This window comes from Chrysochloris asiatica, unplaced genomic scaffold, assembly GCF_000296735.1.
Source record: "Chrysochloris asiatica unplaced genomic scaffold, ChrAsi1.0 scaffold00046, whole genome shotgun sequence".
NCBI classification, from domain to species: Eukaryota; Metazoa; Chordata; class Mammalia; order Afrosoricida; family Chrysochloridae; genus Chrysochloris; species Chrysochloris asiatica.
In genome coordinates this window covers 8,360,553-8,383,526 of record NW_006408564.1, presented here as the reverse complement: position 1 = coordinate 8,383,526, position 22,974 = coordinate 8,360,553, and the positions used below count along the sequence as shown (strand labels likewise).

At 40.2% G+C, this 22,974-nt stretch overlaps 2 protein-coding genes across 2 annotated transcripts in view; one reads left to right on the top strand and one right to left on the bottom strand.

Annotated features, from left to right (window-relative positions):
• The window catches only part of ACOX2 (acyl-CoA oxidase 2, branched chain), a 30,915-nt gene extending 16,176 nt beyond the window's left edge, over positions 1 to 14,739 (top strand). The window contains exons 12-14 of the mRNA XM_006862093.1: positions 2,697 to 2,914; positions 10,179 to 10,311; positions 14,677 to 14,739. Coding sequence (XP_006862155.1) covers positions 2,697 to 2,914; positions 10,179 to 10,311; positions 14,677 to 14,739 — 414 coding nt within the window. The remainder of the gene's footprint in view (positions 1 to 2,696; positions 2,915 to 10,178; positions 10,312 to 14,676) is intronic.
• Positions 14,740 to 17,147: 2,408 nt separating this feature from the next.
• On the bottom strand, positions 17,148 to 20,588 carry KCTD6 (potassium channel tetramerization domain containing 6). The gene is made up of 2 exons (XM_006862092.1): positions 20,435 to 20,588; positions 17,148 to 18,538 (listed from the first exon to the last, which is right to left on the bottom strand). The coding sequence occupies exons 1-2, from the start codon at positions 20,459 to 20,461 to the stop codon at positions 17,852 to 17,854; spliced, it is 714 nt and encodes a 237-aa protein (XP_006862154.1). The 5' UTR covers positions 20,462 to 20,588; the 3' UTR covers positions 17,148 to 17,851.
• Positions 20,589 to 22,974: the final 2,386 nt, after the last annotated feature.

Here is a 22,974-nt window from a genome sequence, read left to right as displayed (position 1 = left end):
TGGAATGCAAAGGTTGGGAGCAAAGAGAAAGGATCAGTAGTTGGAAAATATGGCCTTGGTGATAGAAATGGTGCTGGAGAATACATGCTAGAATTCTGCAAAATCAATGATTTGTTCATTTCAAATACCTTCTTTAGACAGCATAAGAGAGGATTATATTCATGGACCTCGCTAGATGGAATAAATAGAAATGAAAGTGACTAGATCTGCGGAAAGAGACAAAGGAAAAGCTCCTCAAAACAAGGCCAGGGGCAGACTGTGGAACAGATCATCAATTACTCATATGCAAATTCAAACTGAAGCTGAAGAAAATGAAAACAAGTCCACAAGAGCCAAAATATAATCTTGAATATATCCTACCTGAATTTAGAGATCATCTGAAAAACAGATTTGCTACATTAAACACTAAAGACAGAAGACCAGAAGCATTGTGGGATGACATCAAAAATATCATACATGAAGAAAGCAAAAAATCATTGAGAAGACAAGAAAGAAGGAAAAGTCAAAATGGATGTCAGAAGAGACACTGAAACTTGCTCTCTAGCATAGAGATGCTAAAGCAAATGGAAGACATGAGGAGGTCCAAGAGCTGAAGAGAAAATTTCAAAGATCAGCTCAAGAAGATAAAGCCAAATATTTCAACAAAATGTGCAAAGATCTGGAATCAGAAAACCAAAAAAGGGCTGGGGGAACTGAAGAAAAAATTCAAGCCTCGACTTTTGTTACAAGAGAAGATGGAAGAAATACAGAGTCACTGTACCAAAAGGAAATGGTTAATGTTCAGCTGTTTCAAGAGGTAGCATGTAATCAAGAGGCAATGATAATGAAGGAGGAAGTCCAAGGTGTATTGAAGGAATTGGCAAAGAACAAGATACCAGGAATTGATGGAATAAAAATGAAATCTTTCAAGAAAGTGAGACAGCACAGGAGGCACTCACTCATCTATGCCAAGAAATTTGGAAGACAACTATCTGGCAAACTGATTGGAAGAGATCCGTATTTGTGCCCACTCCAAAGACAGGCGGACAATGTCTTTGATATCCCATGCGAGTAAAGTTTTGCTAAAGGTTAATACAGAAACGGCTACAATCATACATTGACAGAGAATTTCCAGAGATTCAAGCCGGATTCAGAAGAGGCTGTGGAATGAGGGATCTCATTACTGATGTCCGATGGAGCTTGGCTGAAAGCAGAGAATATCAGCAAGATGTTTACCTGTGCTTTACTGATTATGCGAAGGCCTTCAATTGTGTGGATCATGACAAGCTATGGACAACATTGTGAAGTATTGAGTATTTTGGAACACTTACTTGTGCTCATGAGGAATCTTTACCTGGAACAAGAAGAAGCAGTTGTTTGAACAGAACATGCGAACACTGAATGGTTTAAAATAAACAAAGGTGTGCAACAAGGTTGTATTCTTTCACCATACTTATTCCACCTGTATGCTGAGCAAATAATCTGAGAAACTGGGTTCTATGAAGAAAAACATGGCATCAGGACTGGAGGAAGACTCATTAACAACCTGTGATATGCCGATGATACAACCTTGCTTGCTGAAAGTGAAGAGGACTTAAAACATTTACATCTCAATGTAAAGAAATAAAAAATCCTCACCACTAGACCAATCAACAACATTCTTATCAACGGAGAAAAGACTGAAGTTGTCAAGGACTTCATTCTTCTTGGATCAACTATCAACACTCACGGAAGCAGCAGTCAAGAAATCAAACGACATATTGCATTAGGCAAACTGCTGCACAAGACCTTTTAAAGTGTTGAAGAGCAAGCATGTCAGCTTGAGGACTAAGGTGCGCCTGACCCAAGCCATGGTATTTTCAATAACCTCATAAGCATGTGAAAGCTGGACAGTGAATAAGGAAGACTGTAGAAGAACTGATGCTTTTGAGTTACGGTGTTGGAGGAGAGTATTGAAAGTGCCATTGACTGCCAAAAGAACCAATAGATCCGTTTTGGAAGAAGTGCAGCCAGAGTGCTCCTAGGAGGCCAAGATGACCAAACTTTGTCTCTCATACTTCGGACATATTGTCAGGAGGGACCAGTCACTGGAGAAGGATACCATGTTTAGTAAGAGGAAGACCCCCAACAAGATGAACTGGCCAAGTGGCAGCATCAATGGACTCATGCGTGACAACAATATTGAGGTTAGCCCAGGATCGGACAGTGTTTCGTTCTGCTGTGCATAAGGCCGCTATGGGTCATTACTGACTCAATGGCACCTTAACAACAAACTTAACAAAGTTACTACTGTATATGGGCTAAATACAACACTGATTACTTCAAAGGGGTTAAACTCTAGCTGCGATAAATTTGTGTATGCATCTTGAACCCCTACTTTATGTCATGAAACACACACACTGCCCTGAATATGGTATAAAAAAATACCTATTTTTATGACAAAAGTACCCTCTTCCTGGCCAGATCTCCAATAATATTCCTGTACTCTTTCTTGCCACTTTTAAATCTGGTTGAAACTGCTCTGAGCTAAATAGATAACCAAGGACCAAATTCCAAGCCCACCAGCTTTCAGCACACACTCACACAGCATCAAAACGGCTCATTAGATTCAGTGAACAAGGAGTGAGCTCATTCCAGCCAATCTTGCCAATTTCTAGGTTGAATTCCAGAGTCACAAATCAGAAAGGAAAAGCTAATTGATCTTTATGTCTTTGTAGGCACACTGCTACTATGTCACTGTGAAGAGTTTTACACAGGTTCTGGAGGAACTGAAAAATGAGCCAGCGATTCAACAGGTGCTAAAGCGTCTCTGTGACCTCTATGCCTTACATGGCATCTTGACCAACATGGGTGACTTTCTCCACGACAGCTTCCTGTCTGGAGCCCAAGCAGACATGGTGAGAACAGCCTACCTGGACCTCCTCAGCCTGATCCGGTGAGTGGCTATTCCTCCAAACCATGTTAGCCTTCAGACAGTAACCCTAGATCCATTGTGCTCAGGGCACTTCAAACCCCTAAACTTGAGGCTCTAAGGCCTGGCTAAAGAGGAGTCTGGCAAAAGCAGCAACAGCCCAGGTGAGGTTTACAACTAGAATTATACAAGCATGAAGCATTGTTGTTAAGTACCATCTAGTAAAAAAGACTGTAAATCTTTGCGGGAGTCCAAAGTTTCATCTTTTTCCCAAGGAACAGTTGGTGAGTTCAAACTGCTTACTTTGTGGCTTGAAGTCCAGTGCTTATCCTACAGAGCTACCACACTCGCACATAAAACTACTCAGCTGCAAAATTAGATTGAACTGCAAGGTTGGCAGTTTAAATCCACCAGCTGCTCCTCAGAAACCCTAGACAGGGACACTGAGTTGGAACCAACTCCATGACACTAACAAGGAACAAATTATCTAAAAAATGAAACAAGAATAAATTATCTCGTTACCTCAAACAAACTCTTGACTGTTGTCACAGATATAGGACTGGTATCTAAGAAATACGAATAAAATGAAGCATACTGCATCATGATGATAACATTCTTAATCATAGCTAATAGTTAAGACACACTCACTTGCTGTGTGCCAGGCACTGCCAAAAGCTTTTACATACATCATCTCAGTTAATCCTTACAGCCCTTTGAAGTTGGTGCCATTAATCACCCCATTTTAACAAACAGGAAATCCAGCCTTAAGGGAGTTAACTCACTAAGCCATGGTTACATAATGCATCAGAGGTAAAATATCAGGTCTTTCTGATCCCCAAGAATGCAGTCTTCGCCTATACATTAAGGTTAAGGTTTGTTGTTACGTGCCATCAAGTCAGTTCCAACCCATAGTGATCCTATGTAGAGTTTCTGAGGAATGGCTGGTGAGCTTGAACCGCCAACTTTGCTGTTCAAATTGACTTTGGAGTCCAGCACATTAGCCCACAATGCCACACCAGGACTCCAAAGTTAAGGTTTGGGGTATTTTAAACACATCCCTGCCTTTGTTGAATATGCTTAAGGAAACTCTTGCCAAGTTTGGTGGTGGTGGTGTACCCTGGAGTCAGCTCTGACTCATAGTGACCTTTTCTCACTGTCAAGACATAACTAAAAACTACAATTTGTACATTGATTCGTAAAATAATATAGTTTATGAATGCAATTCAATTTAAGGTCATAAAATATTTATGCAATGCTTTTATACTGTTATACACAGCCTAAGTGATTACTTTCAAAACATAACAAAACCAAATTCCTATGTGAACAGGATATTAGAGAAAACCAAAGTTAAAACAACACTAATCATAAGACTGAGACTCCACTGGGCAGAAACCATGACTTCTGATGTGTATATGTGCAACTTTTCCCTAGATGTTCCAATAGCATATAGTATCAACAAGAGTAAGAGAACAAAAAGGGAAAGAATTGAAATTTTTTTTCAAATAAGATTTTTGTGATGGCCAGATCATGCTCCATACCATTTAGGACTGGAAAGTTGGTTAAGTACTTAACAGTAAATGTTCCATCAAATCACCAGAAATTACCAAAAACACACTTGATAAAATGCTTTCAACTTGCCCTGAGAAAAAGAATTCCTGGAGTGGTGCTGTAGAATAAGCATTGGACTGCTAACTGCTCCTTGGAAAACCTGTATGAAATAGCTATGAGTTGGAACCAACTCGAGGGCACTTGACATCATTATGTTGTTTTTGTTGTTGTAACAAGTCGGTACCGACTCATAGCTACCTTATGCACAGCAGAACGAAACACTGCCAGACCCTGGGCCAACTTCTCTACTGTTGCCACACTTGAGCCCATTGATGCTGCCACTTGGCCAATCCATCTCATTGGAAGTCTCCCGCTTTGTCTCTGACCCTCCACCTTACCAAACATGATATCCTTCTCCAGCAACTGGTCTGTCAGTTTGTCGTACTGTGATGGCTTGTGAGCTTCTGTGATTCTGAAAGCTATGCCATCAGTATTTTAAATACCAGCAAGGTCACCCATGGTAGACAGGTTTCAGATAAGCTTCCAGATGAAAACAGACTAGGAAGAAGGAGTGACGAACTACTTCCAAATATGTAGTCACTGAAAAATTTATGAATAGCAGAGAAACACTGTCAGATATAGTGCCGGAAAATGAGCCCCTCAGGTTGGAAGTCACTCAAAATACGACCGGAGAAGAGCTGCCTCCTCAAAGTAGAGTTGACTATGATGACGCAAATGGAGTAAAGGCCATGGGAGAAAAGTCCGCGGGACCTTCATTTGCTGATGGGGCACAACTCAAAATGAAGAGAAACAACTGTAAACATCCATTGAAAATCAGAACATCATTATGGAAACCATTTATCGAATTCAGGACTGCACAGTCCAAGCTCATCTGGGTCTGACTTTCTGAACCACTTGGACTTTAAAAGGGCATGAAGATAATCATAGTCTTCTAGTCCTGACTCATACCTCACATGGACGCTTCTTTCATTGTCAACAGCACTTCTAAGCCTACACTGGTTCAAAGGACTAACAATTCCAGACAAGACAGACAGCTTATATATGCAAAACCCACAAATTGGTCCCTAAGTAACCTTACCTCCGGGTACTGAGATGTGAACAGACTCCATGCTTTACTAGCCCTGTGTCACAAGTCCCTAGCTTCATGATTCAATGTCTCCATCAGATTTCTAGTATCACACTAAATACAGTGACACCAAGAACCAGCCCTCCCTATCTATATAATGTGAATTCATGGACCTGGATGATAGCTCATTATTTAAATGCTCCATCTCAGTTGGGGATTTTCATGTTCAGATGGCAGGCTGACCAAACACAATGACTTCTGTTTCCTCTGAAAATCCTACTACAAAAACCAATAGCAATTAACTATTTCTAAAAGGCAAAGAGACCAGATGGGCAAAAATGACAGTTAGGAAGGTTGACAGGTAGCCAGTGACTTAACAGACCTGAGAAAAGTAAATCTTGACTCAAAAGTGGGAAAAGCCAAAAAGCAACCAAGTTACTATGAACCACTAGAAATAGGAGGCAAAGTAAGACTGGCAGGATTGGGTGAAAGTCTAAGAAGCTGGGTTCCCTGCTTTTCCTGCAGGAGTTACTATTAAGACTTTCTCCAAACCCACCACCCTGGTATAAAGTAAACAGAAGGTGTGTGGATTAGGGATCTCCAGGCATACCTAAGGACGAGGGGCTTGAATAAATGTTTATAGGCCTGAGGCTGACACCGCCTTTCCCAGCTCTTCTCCTGCTTGTGCCCTGGCCACTTCCCTCAGTTAGGTTAGTTCCCTGCAGGAAGAAAACCAGATAATCCTACTCTAGAAACTCTAGCCAGTTTCCACCCCAGGTATCACCAGACAGATGAGAACCCCAACAGAAAAGGCACAGGCCAGGACAAACAAAAGCCACACAACTGAGAGGAAAGAAGCAGACTCTGTAGGGAAAAGAAAACTTAAAAAAAAAAAATTTCAAATAATTAAAAGGAGATTTCACAACAGTAAATATTTACAACCTGGAAAACCCTATGCAGGGTCACTCTGAGTTGGAACCAACACCACGGCACGGCACCACTACCATCATAACCACAAAATCAAGCCAGAATGTGTATGACTTTTTTAAAATGATGTTAAGTGCCGTCAAATCACTTCCAACTCATAGTGACAGAATATAGGGTTTCCAAGGCTGTAAAACTTGGAGCAAGAGAGACTCATAGTTTTCCCACGGAGCAGCTTGTAAGAAAAAAATGAGGATTGAAGATGAAGTTGCAGAAATTTCACAGAAAGATATGAAAATAGGAAACAGATAAAAATAAATAAGAGGTTGTCCATCATTTAAAACATAGGAGACCTAGAAAGAGAAGGAAATCCCTGGGTGTGCAAATGGTCAGTGTGCTCGGCCGCTAACTGAAAGGTTGGGAGTTGGCATCTCAGAAATAAGGCCTAGGGATCTCCTTCCTAAAAACCAGTTATTGAAAATCCTATGGTGCACAGCTCTACCTCTGACACACATAGGGTCACCATGCTTCAGAGCCGACTGGACAGTAGCTGACTGGTCTCGTCTTAAGCTATAAAGAAAAGGGTATGCGTTTCAGCTTGAAAAGATCTCAGATACTTATAGACTAGAAGAGAAAAGCTAGACGCATAAGGACAGCTGCACAGGAGGGGGAGGGGGCTGTCAGTCTATACAGGTCAGAGAAGGCCTCCTGGGAAGGGGACATTTAAGGAAAGATCTGAAAGAGCCACATGGCTGACAAACCCCACAGCCACTGAGTCAATTCCAACTCATTTATAGGTTTTTAAAAGTATAAATTTGAGCAGATGGCCTCATCTTTTCCCGAGGAGTGGCTGGTGGGTTTGCACTGCCGACCTTTCAGTTAGCAACCCAGTGGCTACCCCAGTGTGCCACCAGAGCTCCTTATGTGTCTGCCAGAGAAGAGCATTGCAAGCAAAGGATAAGTACAAGCATTGGAAGCCAGAGTATGCTTTGTATATGTGTCTGAAAAATGGAGAAGAGGCCACCCAGGCCAGAGTGGGGTGATAGGTGCAGAATGGGGCTAGAGGTAAGAAAGTACAAGGAAGAGGGATGGGGAGAACAACCATTGCAAAGACTTTGGCTGTTAGTTTGTGTGAGAATGGGAAGGTCTTGACCCATAGAGCAGACACAATCTGAAGTAATCTGGCATATTATTTGGAAGCATCTTTCTGGATGACTGGAAAGGGGGCCAGGTAGAAGGTTCTTCCAGTCATCCAGTGTCATCCAAATGACAGTGGACTGGACAGGGTGATAGCCCTGGAAGTGTCAGGAAGTAGTTGAAGTTTGGAAACATTTTGAAAGTACAGCATGGTTTGCTAATACATGAGAAGTGGGGTGTGAAAGAAAAGTCAAGGTTTTTGGCCAGAAGAGTAGAGTTGAAGCACGATAGGATAAGTACTAGACTGCTAACCATAAGGTTATAGGTTTAAATCCACCAGCCATTCCTCAAACCTTATCTATACAGGGTTCACTATCAGTCATAACCAACTCGATGACACTTACCAATAATAAATGCAGAAAATTACAGGAGGAACAAGATGAACAGATGGTAAGAAAGATTAGGAGCTTGGTTGGGGGCAAAGTGAAGACTACAGGAGGAACAAGATGAGCAGAAGTTATGGAAGATCAGGAGCTTAGTTTGGGGCAAGTGAAGTTTGAAGAGCTTGTTAGAAATCCAAGTACAGATGTCAAGCGAGCAGATGCCAAGTGAGAACCCTTTAGGAAGTCATTGGCATATGGTTGGTATTTCCAGCCACAGAAGGGTGGATGATACCACAAAGAGTGAGTGCATAGTTAGCCTAGGGACCATCCAAGTTGAGGAGGTGACCATGATAAGAGCTATTTCCTTGGAATGGTGGGAGTGAAAACATACAGACCCGGTTCATGAGAGGAAGTGGTCTGGGAGGAGAACTGGAAATACTAAGCTTAAACAACAAGAAGTTCTGTCAAGAAGAGGAGTCAAGATCTAGAGTAGATGATGGAGAGAGAAATCAATTTAAGAGCTTGTTTTTAAGATGGGGGCAGTAACAGCAGGCTTGTATTGTCTATTGATGAGATTAATCCTGTAGAAAAGAAAATCTGACGTTGTCAAAGAATGATGGGAGAATTTCTGGAACAGCGTTCTCTAATAGGCAAGGGAAACTGCTAGTGCACAAAGAGAGACTGGCTGGAGCGGGGATCCTGGGCAGACAGATATCCTGTTCTAAAAGGAAAATAGATGTATACATGCAGGGCTTGGGGTTTGTGGACATTCTCTTCCTGCTTCTATTTTATCACTGAAATACGATGCACAGGTAACAATGAGGATGGGGAAAGTACAGATATGAGCAGCCAAAGAGAATGGACGCGTGAAGAGCCTGAATGACGTAATGGTAGCTGGAGAGCAGTAAGGGCCTGCTTGAACCCTGTTATACTAGCTAGTATGGTTTTTCTCTACTTATATGTAAAAGTTTCTGAAGGCACTAAGCTCTTCCCACTGTCCCCATCCTCCCCCCACCCCTGCCAAAACGTTGTCCACTATACTTTTGAGGGAATGAATATAAAATGGACCATGGAATTTCAGCTGGATAAGGAGAGGAGGGAACACGAGGGAGAAACATTAAAAAAGGTTGGTAGTACCACTGTGGGTCAAAGATTTTGTGGTGCTGTGCGCTAATGCGTCAGACTGCAAAGTTGTTTGAACTTCAACATCGGTAGTTCAAGCTCACCAGGTGCTCCTTGGAAACCCTATACAGGGTCGCTATGGGTCAGAATCGAGTCGACAGCACTTAACAGCAACAAGGTTGACAGTTCAAACTCACCAGCCACTCCTTGGAAACACTATACAGGGTTCACTACAAGTCAGAACCGACTCCACGGCACTCAGTTACAACAATCTTTACATAAGTATAAGACACCTCTTTCTTCGGAGCAGCTAGAGGGTTCAAACCACCAACCTTTTGGTTAGCGTCAACTGTTTAACCACTGTGCTGCCAGGCCTGCTAGAAACTGTAAAAAAAACACATGGCTGGGATTATGGAGAAGTTGTAGGTATTGATGACAGGACACTGTATGTGTGCGATCCTGTAGGACGAGATCAGTGAAGGGTGGACTCACAAAAACAACGACAGGAATGGTGGCGGAGTGAGAAGACAGTGAGCCTGGAGGTGGGGAGGTCACTGCGACGGGAAAGTAGGAGCCAGGGGGGGTGAGGTTTAGCTATGAACAGGATCCATATGGTCATAAGGGAAACAGGGAATACTGGTCTAGTCAAAACTACAACTATATTGGGAGGCAGGAGGGCCAAGGGGAGTAAGTGTATGTATTGGAGTGGGAGGTCCTAACAGAAAATCCCTGTCATTAGTAATGGAGAGTCAGGAGGTTAAGACTCCTAACTGAACAATCAAGAAGTAGCAATGCAAAGTAGATATTTCGAGGCATTCAGGTAAAAATGAAAAATACCAGCCAAAAGATTTAAACTGACTAGGTTAAGAGTTTTTAAAATAACACACCTAAGAGAATAATTTGACTCTTTATATTGTACATATATAGCTGAGGCAGTAATAAAATCTAAAATAAATAAATCAAGCAAGCCTAACTTGTTGAAAAAGTGAGTAATGATGTAATCTTGAATTAGGTGGTTATTCACCACCACTGACAAGTTAGATCCATGATAGCAATCTAAACTACTCATCAAATCTTATTTTCTCAGGAAGGACGCAATCTTGCTAACTGATGCTTTTGACTTCACTGATATGTGTTTAAACTCAGCACTTGGCTGTTATGATGGAAACGTCTATCAACGTCTGTTCGACTGGGCTCAGAGATCGCCAACCAATACTCAGGTAGAGGAGTCCAACTCATTATCAACTATGTAAAGAGAGCAGAAAACAAGCAGTGAACGCACCTCCATGTTTCCCATTGAAACTCATTTCCATTAGGTTGGCAATCACTTGGCATAACATGTTTGTGGGAAATATTTTTAGAGAGCACGTCAAAGAAACCCAGAGTGGGGGTGTGGCTTGGCAGAAGCTCTGCGTCTAGACTGTAATCAGCAAAATGCACAGCTTATAACTTAGTAAAGGGATTGGGAGGAAGCCCCAAGATCTAAACCATGGCTTGACACACATAAAGGTATACACTCACAGTGGCAAAGTGGTATTTAAGTACCAAAAATAAGATAGATCACTGTGGTCATTTAACCACCTCATTTTCAGCCTTTTAACTTTCAGTTTCATGTAGTAAAAGTGGGTTTCCAAAGGGTGACAGGCTGCTTGAGGGTAGGAGAAGCAAGCAGACCAAGTGTCTTTCAGTCCTGACTATAGTGTAAAAAGTACAATGCCAGGAACAAAGAAGGTTGCTATACCATCATCAGTAGTCCAGGAAAGCCATGTAAAAGTACCAGGGTTATGGTGGAAAGGTCCCCAGCTGTCCTAAGTGAGAATACCAGAACTCTGTGTCCTGTACTGGGGGTGGGGAGGGGTGAGGGTGGGGGTGGCTCAGAAAGTCCTGTTGGCGCCAGAGTCCCAGATTGTCTGCTTGAAGTTTCAGTGGGAAAAGTGACAGATGTCAAAGAATACATTAACTGGAGTGAAGAAATAAACCCTATACTTAGAATTTAGAGTACTGAATATCAAATTTGATATAAATGATCAAAATGACAACCTATAGTACACAATGGGTTATTTTAAGTTCTACACTACAAATGTTAATCATATGGTAAAACTTACTTTTTACCTCTTTAGTTAAAATTCAGAAAAGGTGTCTTAACACCTCATCAAATTGACAACTTTCAAGCTTTCTTTCACACTTAGCTCTTTGTGCTTAACAATCTTCATCCTGACATACATAATCTTAATGTGATACCTAGGTACAACGTAACTCCCAAGATGGTTGTCAGGTAGAAGATCAATCCATTTTGGTCATTCCCAGTCCCCCAAAAGACATCCTTTTAAGTCAACAAGGAATACACGGGGGCCTCAAAAAGTTTAGGGGAAAATGAAATGAAAGATCATAGAACTATTCCCCAAACTTTTTGAAGTCCCTTCAGATAAACAGTTTACATAAAGAAGGTATGATACGTTTACTGCTTGCTATACTTCAGGTCTTTCAGTTGCAATTTTTTAAAAAACGACATCTTTCTACTTTTCTAACATTTAATTCCTGGTGTACAAATATCGCAGTTGTCCCACCCCAGATTAGCTCCTGTGGTCTAAGGATGAATGTGTGCCCTTTTGGTACTGGTGATAAATTCGCATCCTGCTGAAACACACAAGGGGGCTTCAGAAAGTTCATGGGAAAATGGAATTAAAAGATACAGGAACTCTTTGAAGCCCCCTCGTACAGTTCAAGCCTATTTTATTGGCATCACAAAGCAGCATTCTAATACTTTTGATGCCCCATTATCTTTAAAGAAGATAAGAGATTCTGTTTCTTGCTTCATTTTTAATCTTTACGTTAAAAGAATTTAACTTCTACTATAGGAGAGCAAAAGGAGCCCTACTGGGCTCTAAGACAAGCACTGGACTGCTAACCATAAGGTCAGCGATTAAAACCTCCCAGAGGCTCCACAGGAGAGAGACAAAGCTCTCTGCTCTCAAAAACATGTACGTCTCGGAAACTCCTGTATAGGGTTGCTATGAATTGGAACTGACTTGCTGGCAGTGGGTGTGGTTTTCTGTTGTTTTGTTTTCTGTGAGAGCAAGTTGAGGTAAATGGGAGCAGGATGAATCCATAGCATCAAGGTATTTGGTAAAAACATTGGTGCACTTCTCCCGTTCACTTTCCTCTCTCTCTTTCCACTTGCCTGGGGAAAAGGGTGGTGCTTTCTCCTTCCTAACTCCAGTAGCTACGCCACAGGAAACACTCCATGTTTATGGGATAAATGGGCATGATTTCATGACCTCCACGGAGAAATGAAGGAACTCGCTGCATACAGATGCTACAGATTCTCACCATCGTAGCTTACACTGTTTTCGAGCAGATTTCGACTCACAGTGCCTCAGGTGACAGAGTAGAACTGTCCCATGGGAGTTTCTTGGCTGTAATCTTTATGGAGAGATTATGGAGTGCTCTAAGATCAGCACTGGACTTTAAACCACATAGTTGGCAGTTCAAGCCCACTTGCTGGTGCTTGGAAACCTTACACTTGGGTCACTATGAGTCAGAACCAACTTGACGGCACCTACCAACAATGACAATCATTGTGTAAGCAAATCACCAGGTCTCTGTCCCATGAAGCCACTGGGAGAATTTGAATTGCCCACCTTTTGGTTAACAGCTGAGTGTCTAACTGTGTTTCCACCAGGTTAGCTTACATCACCTTACTTACAACAGTGTGGCTTTCATACACTGCATTTTAAGAACCTGGATTACAAATGACCTTGAAGAACTGTTTCTAACTAGTTAAAATGACACTCAGTTGACTGCTAATTTATAACCTCATGATCTTTCAAGCACATTTCTTGCTCCTCCAGAGAACACTAAAATAACACTTGGAAAGTAGATTTTTTTAACCTGCTGTAGTTCATTTTGAAGGTGCAGAGCTATTTTTCATTTGCCCTAGTAGAAAAAGGCACACTATAGTATAGGTGTTTCAAATAACTTAAAACAGCAGCTAATTGAAACCTGCTTTGTAGACACAAAACTATAAACAGGAACAAATTTAACTGATCTGTTCTGTGAAAAGTAAAGTGTTAAGCTTATTTAAATGTTAAATGTCTTAAAATCATAGAAGGGCCTCACGTGTAGGACAGGGTAAGTATAGAGTTTTATCTCCAGACAGTATGCTCTCTCTCAGCTTACCCTAGCCCTGTCTACTTTTTGACATGGGATGCTATTTCAAGCCATATTCTCATATGTGAACAGCAAAGGGGTCTCCCCTACCCCTTACCCCCCATGACTTCTTATCTAAGTGATACCATGTGATACAAGCAGTACAGCTATCCCCAATGATGCTAATGTATAAATTTGTCCAAGCAGGGGTTACATGTGCTAAACACATCTACTGATTCATTCATTCAGTCCATCATTCAATAAATATTTATCAAGCACACATTATATACCAGAAACTATTCTAGCTACGTGGGATACAACAGAGAAAAGAGACGTAGATCCCAATTTCAAGGAGCCTACAGTGTTTAATTTTTTGCCTAACGACTACCGTAAAAATAAAGCTAGAGCTGAGGAAGAGAGAATGAAGACACACTGCATTAGAGAAGGGAGATAAACTCTTCTAACAGAGAAAACTTTACCTGATTCTACCTTTCGAGATTCCTGACTTTGTGGAAGTATTCCATTTAAAGGGCCTCAAAAGAGGCCTTTTTTCCCCATACTAAATTTTAAAACCTACTGCCAGCAAATCCAATTTCCACTCATATTGACCCTGGAGGGCAGAGCAGAACGACTCCATTGATTAGACAAAAGCAAATGATAAACTGTGTTGTGTTTTTTGGTTTTAATTGGCCACCTGTATGCACAATGTAAAATCTGCATGAGACAAGGATGCCCTTTGCAAAAAATGTTTCACCATATGTTCAACTTGAATGGATTTTTTAAATAATTTAAAAAATTAAGATCTTAACCGATGATACTTGGAGTGGATTGTAATCATAACAATGAAATAAAATACAATTGGTTTGAATGTAAAACCAATGTTCTGCCATGTAAACGATCACTCATTCCACAATAAAATCTTCTTAAAAACAAACAAAAAAAACCCAAAAAACTATAATCTTAAGAAATTGAAACTTAGATTATTATGATAGAAACCATACAGATTCTAAAAGAAAAAGAATGTGTCAGGAAGCATACATAGACTGTGCCTCTGTGCTTTATGGGAAGATCTCTGGAGAGTACTTACAGAAGGTATGCACACAGAGCATTCCTTATGAGGCTTGCCTCAGCCCCAGTCCTGAGAGCGTGGGTTGCCAGTCCCTCTGATTCTTCAATCAGACTTCCAATGGTACAGTGGACATGGACTGCAATGGTTGCAATTCAGGGACACATGTCTGACATTTTCAAGGCCACTATCAAAGTTAGAGATGTTATGATAGGCTAAATAAAAGTTTTATGTTCACTCACAAAAGAAAAAAAAAATTCAGGATTTTACATACTGTTACTTTTTTAAGGCTAAGTATTTAATTCAAAGTACAGTCATTAATCTTCATAGAACTGTTATGTCTTAATAATGTATTCTTTTCTCTACACAGAGGAATCCTGCCTATGAGAAATACTTACGACCACTATTACAAAGCTGGAAAGCCAAGTTATGAGAAACATCCAACAGTATTCAAGAGGCAAACAGGACTACTATGTGATAATGGTACTTTGGTAACAGAGAAGAAACTATTTTTAAATTACATTATATATTTTTGTAGAAAGTCCTTTACATTTTGGAGCCAAATTCTTAAGTACTTAAAGATGAAATTATATCTGTCATTTACTTAAAATAATCTACTTGTGTGTGGGGGGGGGGGGGGGGAGTAGTGAGTTAATTGTTGTGGTTGATCGATGGGCACATGGTATCCATCATCTCTCATAATAAAGAACAGTACCACTATCCATTTTGTTGTATCTATTTTGTTAAATACCAGGTCTTTGCTTTAGATCTAGCAAAAGCAAACAGATGCATTTGTGTGTGTCTATGTCTTTAGCATACACAGATTCTAGGATTTAAAAGGACACACACCTACATACATACACTCTTCCTCCCAAAGTTCCTATACAGTGTAATTAAAATAAAATGTAGGGTCCTTATAATGCAGCTAATAGGAATTTTAAACTCCATGATTCCAACTCATAGGGACCCTATATAGGGTTTCCAAGACTATAAATCTTTATAGGAGCAGACAGCCTTAGCTTTCTCTCACAGAGCAGCTGATGGATTTGAACCACCAACCTTGTGTTTAATAGCCCAATGCCTAATCCACACAGCACCACCATGGCTCCTATAACAAACATAATTGTCTCAATTTGTCCATATAATTAAGCAACATTTTCACATTACTTTCAGTTGACCAACTAGATAAAAACACTCCAAATTAAACATCACTAGACAAATTACAAAAAAATCTCAATTGGCCACTTCTCCAAATCCACAAAATTACATAAACAATCTCACTGCTAATACAGTAAATCTGAGAAAACATACCAAAAGCAAACTTGGCTCCATTAACTGAGAAACATTTAAAAATTCAGAAGTACTGCTATTGCCATTTCCATACCTGTTTGACTTCTCATTCATCTATGCTAACTCAACAATAAACACTGATTGGTGTTTTACATAACCAATTAATTTGAATGAGGTAATTTTCCTGAAGAACAAACTCGTATTAGCATACTCATTACTCAACCATAGTCACCTGTCAGTCACATTAGGAATTTTAGTTTGAAGATGGTAAAAAGGGTTAATTGTAGACTTTTAGATATTCAAGTTATGACAAATAACCAATAACTTTTCAGAGACAATGGACAAAAATGGCTATCTCTCCCCCCAAAATATGTATTAGTCTGCAGCTAGGGGTGTGACTTGTTTGTAAACTGGGGTTTTCTTTTGCTGACAGTTCAAGTTCATACTGGAGTAGAATAGATCCTCCTCCTAATCCTTTCTTGGATGGCATTTTATAAAAGAGCTAAGCAGACAAGGGAGTATCTATGGACCAAAAAACACCTCGTGTGGCACTGTAATATAAGCTGGCCTACTAACCACAAGGTTAACAGTTCAGATCTACCAGCTTCTCCTTGGAAACCCTATGCAGGGCTTCGATGAGTTGGAACTGACTTCACAGCACTTAACAACAACAAAAGCAGAAACTGAAGACAAGAATAATCTTTCCCTGTGCAGAGAGAGAGCATAGCCCTCCCACGCCTTGAATTCAAGACCTCTAGCCTCCAAAGCTGACAAAAATTAATTTTCTGTTCTTCAAAGCCATCCACTCTGTGATGCTCTGTTATGGTGGACCAGGGCATACAGACACCACTGTTTCAGAAAGAGAATCTCAGAAGTTCATAAACATAGGAGAAAGTGAACACACAGCCTCAGAGCTCCGCTTGTTCCTCAGAATACCAAGAAAGAAAATGGCATGGCTCCCTTTTAAAAGGTGTTCTAGCAAACTAGGAAGATTCCTTATAGTGAACACAATCCTTCCTTTCAGTAACTTCCAAGAAACAGAATCAAATGAGCTCCGTAAAATACGCTTCCAATGTAGTAAAAGTATTCATATTTTTCAAATGGTTCCAGAGCCTTCGTTCACTGTAAGTCTGTTTCTTCTGATCAGACACCAACTTAGTTTTAATAACTTCTGTGAATCTCCACAATATATTAAAGTGGCTAACGAGTCCACCTGTGCTTAGAACAAAGCTTGAATCAGTCATAGACAGAGCTGACAAGCTGGTGGCTTAATGAGTAAAGATCTGTAATCAACTTAAAGCCTATTTGAAAAGAAATTTGTCAAACTTAATCTTCACTGTTCAGATGTTTTAGGAAATATGAATAATTCCATCCTTTCTGGTTAAAATATAGTAAAATTCTGATCAACTGTAAGAAACCCAGGACTCTAGTGAGACCTCTGAAACATAAATGTGCTATTAACAGTATACATTGGACTATACAGCAATGTATATTTTAGACAAAATGATTCCCCTCTTAAGTAATAATAATAAATACAAACCTAATTTTCTTATTTCACTTTTTATTAACTTTTTCCTGGTAAACAGTACGCTTGAGAATTATACTGCACCAGGCATAAAAAGTAAAGATTTCTACCACAGGGACATTTTGTATTCAGAATCGAATATAAATATTTCTATTCAGACATTTCCATGGCTACAGATATTTGGTTGCTTGATTTATATGCATAGAAAGAAACAGTTGTCATAACTGTAAAAAGCAGTACTTAACAAGTACTTTTAAATGATTGGAATAGTTTTCTTTTAATATCACAATACTGCTTATTGGTTTGGAAACTAAGTCATCCTACATGTTTTGATTTTTCCCAAAGGCATCACAAGTACTCTGCTTATCCTTTCAGTACTGTATGTTTTAACATCCTAGTTGAGTGAGGGACCATTTAATCAGAAATCATTTTAGCACTGTAATAAAACAAAGCTCTGTTAAAGGGTAGGTTATATACCATAATGATTTTCAGATTTCTTTTTATAAAAAAGGTATCTGGAGACTGAACAGGCACATGCATACTCAAGGTGGAGGAGATAATACATGGAGGAGTCTGCTAAAGCACAAAACTTCCTTCCTGGTCCTCAATGCCTTCAAATAAATACAAATATTTAAAAAAAAAAAATCCCACTCTGTAATTTAAAACAAGATCCGTCTCTTCCATTTCCTGGAAGTCCATTTCCAGGAACTTCTCCCAGGCTGGATGGAGCTCAGTCATCTGTCTTGCGGGCCAGTCGACAGAAAGTCCAGTTGTGTTCCACTGTGTTCTCGTTGGCCCGCTCACTCATGTGATGCACTCGCGTGTTGCGGATTGTAAAACCTTGTTTTGTAATGTATTCCATCAGATGCACCCGAAGAGAAACTTCTTGGTGGTAATCGCAGGGTCCAAAAGTAAAGGAAACCTGGCAGTCTCTGGTGTCCATCATGTGCTTATTCCACTTGGTAAAATAGTTTGAGATGCCCTCTAGCAGGGAGTGAACCTTGGTGGTGATGGTTAATTGGGTTATGATGACAGCCACTGGATTGGAATACTTAGAAAGCTTCCGAGTACTCGACAGCTCCACAACTTCTTCAAAAGTATCCATAGGATACAAAGGCTTAGGGTCATTGAGACACTGGATCAAGGGCTCAATCTGATAAAAATCTGCTTCTTTTCGAAGCAGATCAAATTCCTTAAAATCCAGGGGTAAGGTCAACTCTGAAGTTCTCAAGAAGTTGAGGACATAACGGAAAAGAGGTCCATCTCGATCAATGAAGTAATTGCCTTGAGGGTCCCGCGCTGTGGGGAAGTCCCCCCCAAACATAGCTCCAAGCATGGAATCTGGATAACGCGTCAATGTGGTAAGAGACGTTGTGTACAAGTGTCCACCTACATTTAATGTGACTGGGTCAGTCATCTGAAATGTGTTAAGAAAATGATCAGTCATCTGAATTTTTTTTTTTTTTAATCTTAACTTGGACAAATTAAGGCAATTAATATTATCGAGCAAAGTAAAGCATTCTTTGAGCTAGAATATATTTGTTGTTGTTAAATGCCTTCCAGTTGGTTTTGATTCATAGTGACCCTGCTTATCTAGCAATCTTATAAAGGAGTCTGGGTGTGGCACTGTAAAATAAGTACTGGACTGCTAACCACAAGGTCAGCAGTGCCAATCCACCAGCCACTCCTAGGAAACCCTATACAGGGTCCTTATGAGTCAGAACCAACTCCACAGCACATAACAATTGTGCTAATAAAGAAACAGCTTTACTTCAGTGGTAAGCCCGCCCAGAAAAAGGGATCTAACATTTGCTTTCAATTTGAGTTGTTTTTGTTGTTGTTGTTAAGTGCGCTCGGGTCAGTTTTAACTCACAGCGACCCTGTTGTATAGGGTTTCTGAGAAGCAGCTGGTGAGCCTGAACCACTGAATTTGCAGTTCAAAGGGACTTTGCAGTCCAGTGCATTAACCAGCAGTACCACACCAGTACTCAATTTGGGGGTGGGGGTGGGGTGGGGGGCAGAAAAACAATAAATCCAATTCTTTAAAAACTTACTCAAAGAATGGAGGTATATACCTTCAATACTTCAAGACCCAGTGCATTTCAGGCCACGTATCTAGAGAGAATTTTTCAGGTCAGAGTATATTGTGTTGTTTTTAAATGCCACTGAGTCAGTTCTAACTCACAGCAACACTGTGTAGGGTTTCCAAGGAGTGACAGATGAGTGAGTGACTGATGAGTTTGAACCCTGCGATTCAAAATGATTTTGGTCCAGTGTTTATCCTACAGCGCACCATACCAGGAAGGGGATAAGAGCCAAAGTAAAATATACTCAGTAAGCCTCTTATTTTTAAAAAAGGACTTGACATTTTTTCTTTACTCAGTTTAACATAACATAGAATTAAAATGATCTGGTAATAAGAAATATAACTACTTTCGACATTTCTTCATTTTTCCTCCAGAAAAGAGGAAATTTCATCATGCCCATTTATTTTTAAAATAAAAATTTGTCAGGGCTGATAGAGAAGTCCTGGGAATGGTGATAGTTGAATAACATGAAGAACACACTTATGATCTCTGAACTACACATGCGAAGTTTGTTAAAATGACATGTTTTGTTGCCTATGTATCTACAGCAACTTAAAAAAAAAAAAAAAACACCTATCAGATATAATCTTGATAACTATCATGGAATTATTTCTGAATATTAAGTTAAAATGTACAGTCTAGTCAATATATCCTAGCTAAAAAACCACCATACAGCTTTAAAGTTTCGTAATCTGATGGTACATTCACTTTTGAAACTTTAGTGTGGCAATCTGGCGTTTAATTTTGAGAAGTAGTCTTTAAACAACACATACTTTTGGTTTTAAAAATCTTATTTAAGGAAAAAAAACAATACAGGCAGGTAGACTTTAGTTACTAAACTATTTTTTACAAGTACACACACAGAAAAGTGCAAGTGGGAAAAACAGCACTAATCTCCCTAAAAACAAGAAAATATCATCAGTCCTTTACCTGCTACACCCTTTCAAAAGTCTCTTGCATAGAAGAAAAGTTTCAAGAATAATATACTTCAAGACCAAAAAGTCATGGTATCTCTCAAATAAGTCATTATAATAAGCAGCCTTATCAAGTTCACATAAACACACCCAAAACCTGCTCTCCAAATACATCTAAAGTGATGAAACAAGTGGAGTTATTAAATCCATGATTTTCATTTGAATGAATTACACCTAAGAATATATAAAGTGAAAAAGATACACAAAAATAATGTGTCAGCCTTCAAAATACACCTGTCAAGAGTGACTCACCATATAGCCCCAGTCTCCATTATCCATCTGCTCCAGCGCTGCGTCTTTGGGAGCCCAGGTTCCAGGAAAGCTTCGGGAGAAGAGCAGACATCGAGAGCATACATAATTATGAAAATAGGAGAAATTAGCAGCAAGGTTTCCCTACCTAACAGAGCAAGTCAAACTCATTTTTGCTCAACCGAAACCTACTCTGGAGCAGAGATCCAGGGAAGAAAGCCTTCCAGATTCTCTTCCCATCACAAGGACCATGAGCCCATTCAGAACATCAACCTAACTTATACTTACAGGAGGAGGAAGAACCTAGGAAATAAACCAGTCAATCATTCAAATTCTACCTATCGTTTCTCAAAATACAATTTTTAAGCTAGCGTAGTGGTTACAAATTGGGCTGTGAACCGCAAGGTCAGCAGTTTGAAACTACCAGCGGTTCCACGGGAGAAAGATGAGGCATTCTGCTCCCGTAAAGATTTACAGCCTCAGAAACCCTGTGCAAGGTCGCTATATGAGTTGGAAACGACTCCACGGCACTTAACAACATCAACAACACAACAACATGGAACACTAGAGTCTTGGTGTGGTGCAGTAGAATAAACAATAGACCCTAAGGTTGGTTTGAACTGCAATGTCGGCAGTTCAACTCACCAGCCACTCCTCAGAAACCCTATACAGGGTTGTTATGAGTCAGGACTGATTTGGCAGCAAAGAACATTATGATGAACTCTACATCCCTATCCCAGTACAAACCTCTGTAAGGGTCCTTATCAAAAAGATCATTTGAGAGAGAAGGAAGACAGACATAAAAAGCATTTCAGCCATAAAAATGAAATATCTTAGTAAAATATTAAAAAGCATACAAGTCCCAAGACATCCCTATTGCTCTCCATGAGGAATACACCCAAACAAAACGTTTTACTTATCATGAAGAACTATTGATTTTTTTTTAACTGATGAAATAGCTTTTACATTTTGACTTTTATTAGATTGCTGTTGTTCGGTGCCAGTTAGCTGGTTCCTACTCATAGTGACCCTATGCAGGAAACACCAATCCTGGGCCATCCTCACAATTATTAATTTTTTTCTTTAAATGTTTTATTGTGAATTATGTGATAGTTTATATGGGAGAACATTAGCTTTACATTCATCCTATCGCATATCGTTTCATTGCCATGGTTACAATCCCCTCCATGCATCAACCATCCCCCCCCTCAACAGCCCCGGGGTCGCACACACAGCCCCTCTCCTTCTCTAGGTCTAGAGTCCCCAGCCGCTCCATCTCTCTACGTCATCTCTGCCTCCATCTCTGGTGTCACTGCTTCTCTGGGTAAGGTCCCGTACTCCGCTCTTCTCCCTTGATGGTCCCAGGAACCTCCACTCCTGGACTGCAAAGTCAGTCACTCCTCTCCTTTTGCTACAAAACCTTTACATTTCCAACCCTCACAGTCAGCCCTGATAACAATTATTCACTATTATATCACAAGAGACCTGTTGCCATCTCCTTTCATCAGCCCCACCCAGACAGAGTGGAGACTCTATCTTCCTCCTGGCCCTCTGGATGTAGGCTCCCTCTTGAAAGCTTGTAAGCCAGTCACTTCTTGCCTTTTTAGCCCCCCATTTTGGGTAGCTGATGTCCAAGTTGCCCATCCCTTCTACTCTGTGTATGGAGGGGGTAGAACTAGTAATTTTTAAATAATGATGTATTTCACTCTGTACAATAATCAAAACACGTAGAAAACACTTCAAATGCCAAATCACTAAGAACACAATTTCAGGCAAAAAGAACGTTCCAAATCTAGTTGAGAGTCCATCAGCTGGCATTTACGGAGAGCCAGCTTCAAGACACTGAGAAAAGCCCAAATACTAATGTGAAGCCAGTTTCTGAACTTATTTTTCAATCAACAACTCAAAACAATTTAAACATTTTCCGAGCTACTGAATTGCTGTATCCAGTTCACCTCTTTTCTCCCAAATCAATGTGCAAAGCAATCGCAGAGCAAATTTCAATTGCTCCTGCAAGAGATGGTAAGAAACACGGACTTAGAGGTATTCAGCCAGGAAAAGCATTTGTTTTTTTAACATGGTCTCTGAACAGCTCTAGTTTTCCCACTTTTAGAGGAATCTGGCACACAATTCCCAGAACAGGCCCCTAGCTGAAGAAGATCACAAAGGCTCTTTCTCAAAAGGTCACTCAGGCATGTAGAGAACATTTGCATAGCACAGCAGGAGTTGAAATCAGACCCCAAAGCATCTATTTCTCTACCTTGCAAATTTTTTAAAGCAAACAAGCTAAAATGTGGACCAGACGATGTGGAGTCACTTTATATTCTCCCTACTCAGCAATTGGATATAGACAGGCCTCTACATGGTGGGTCGCTATGGGTCGGAACCGACTCGATGGCACTTAACAACAACAACAACAACTACATGGTGGGGAGAGATACGGAACAAATGTCAAATTCAGGGTTGTTGCCACAACCTCCTACTCTTCTAACTTGCTTCAAACAGTATTTGAAGTAAACAGAACCAAGAAGCAAGCTTAACCA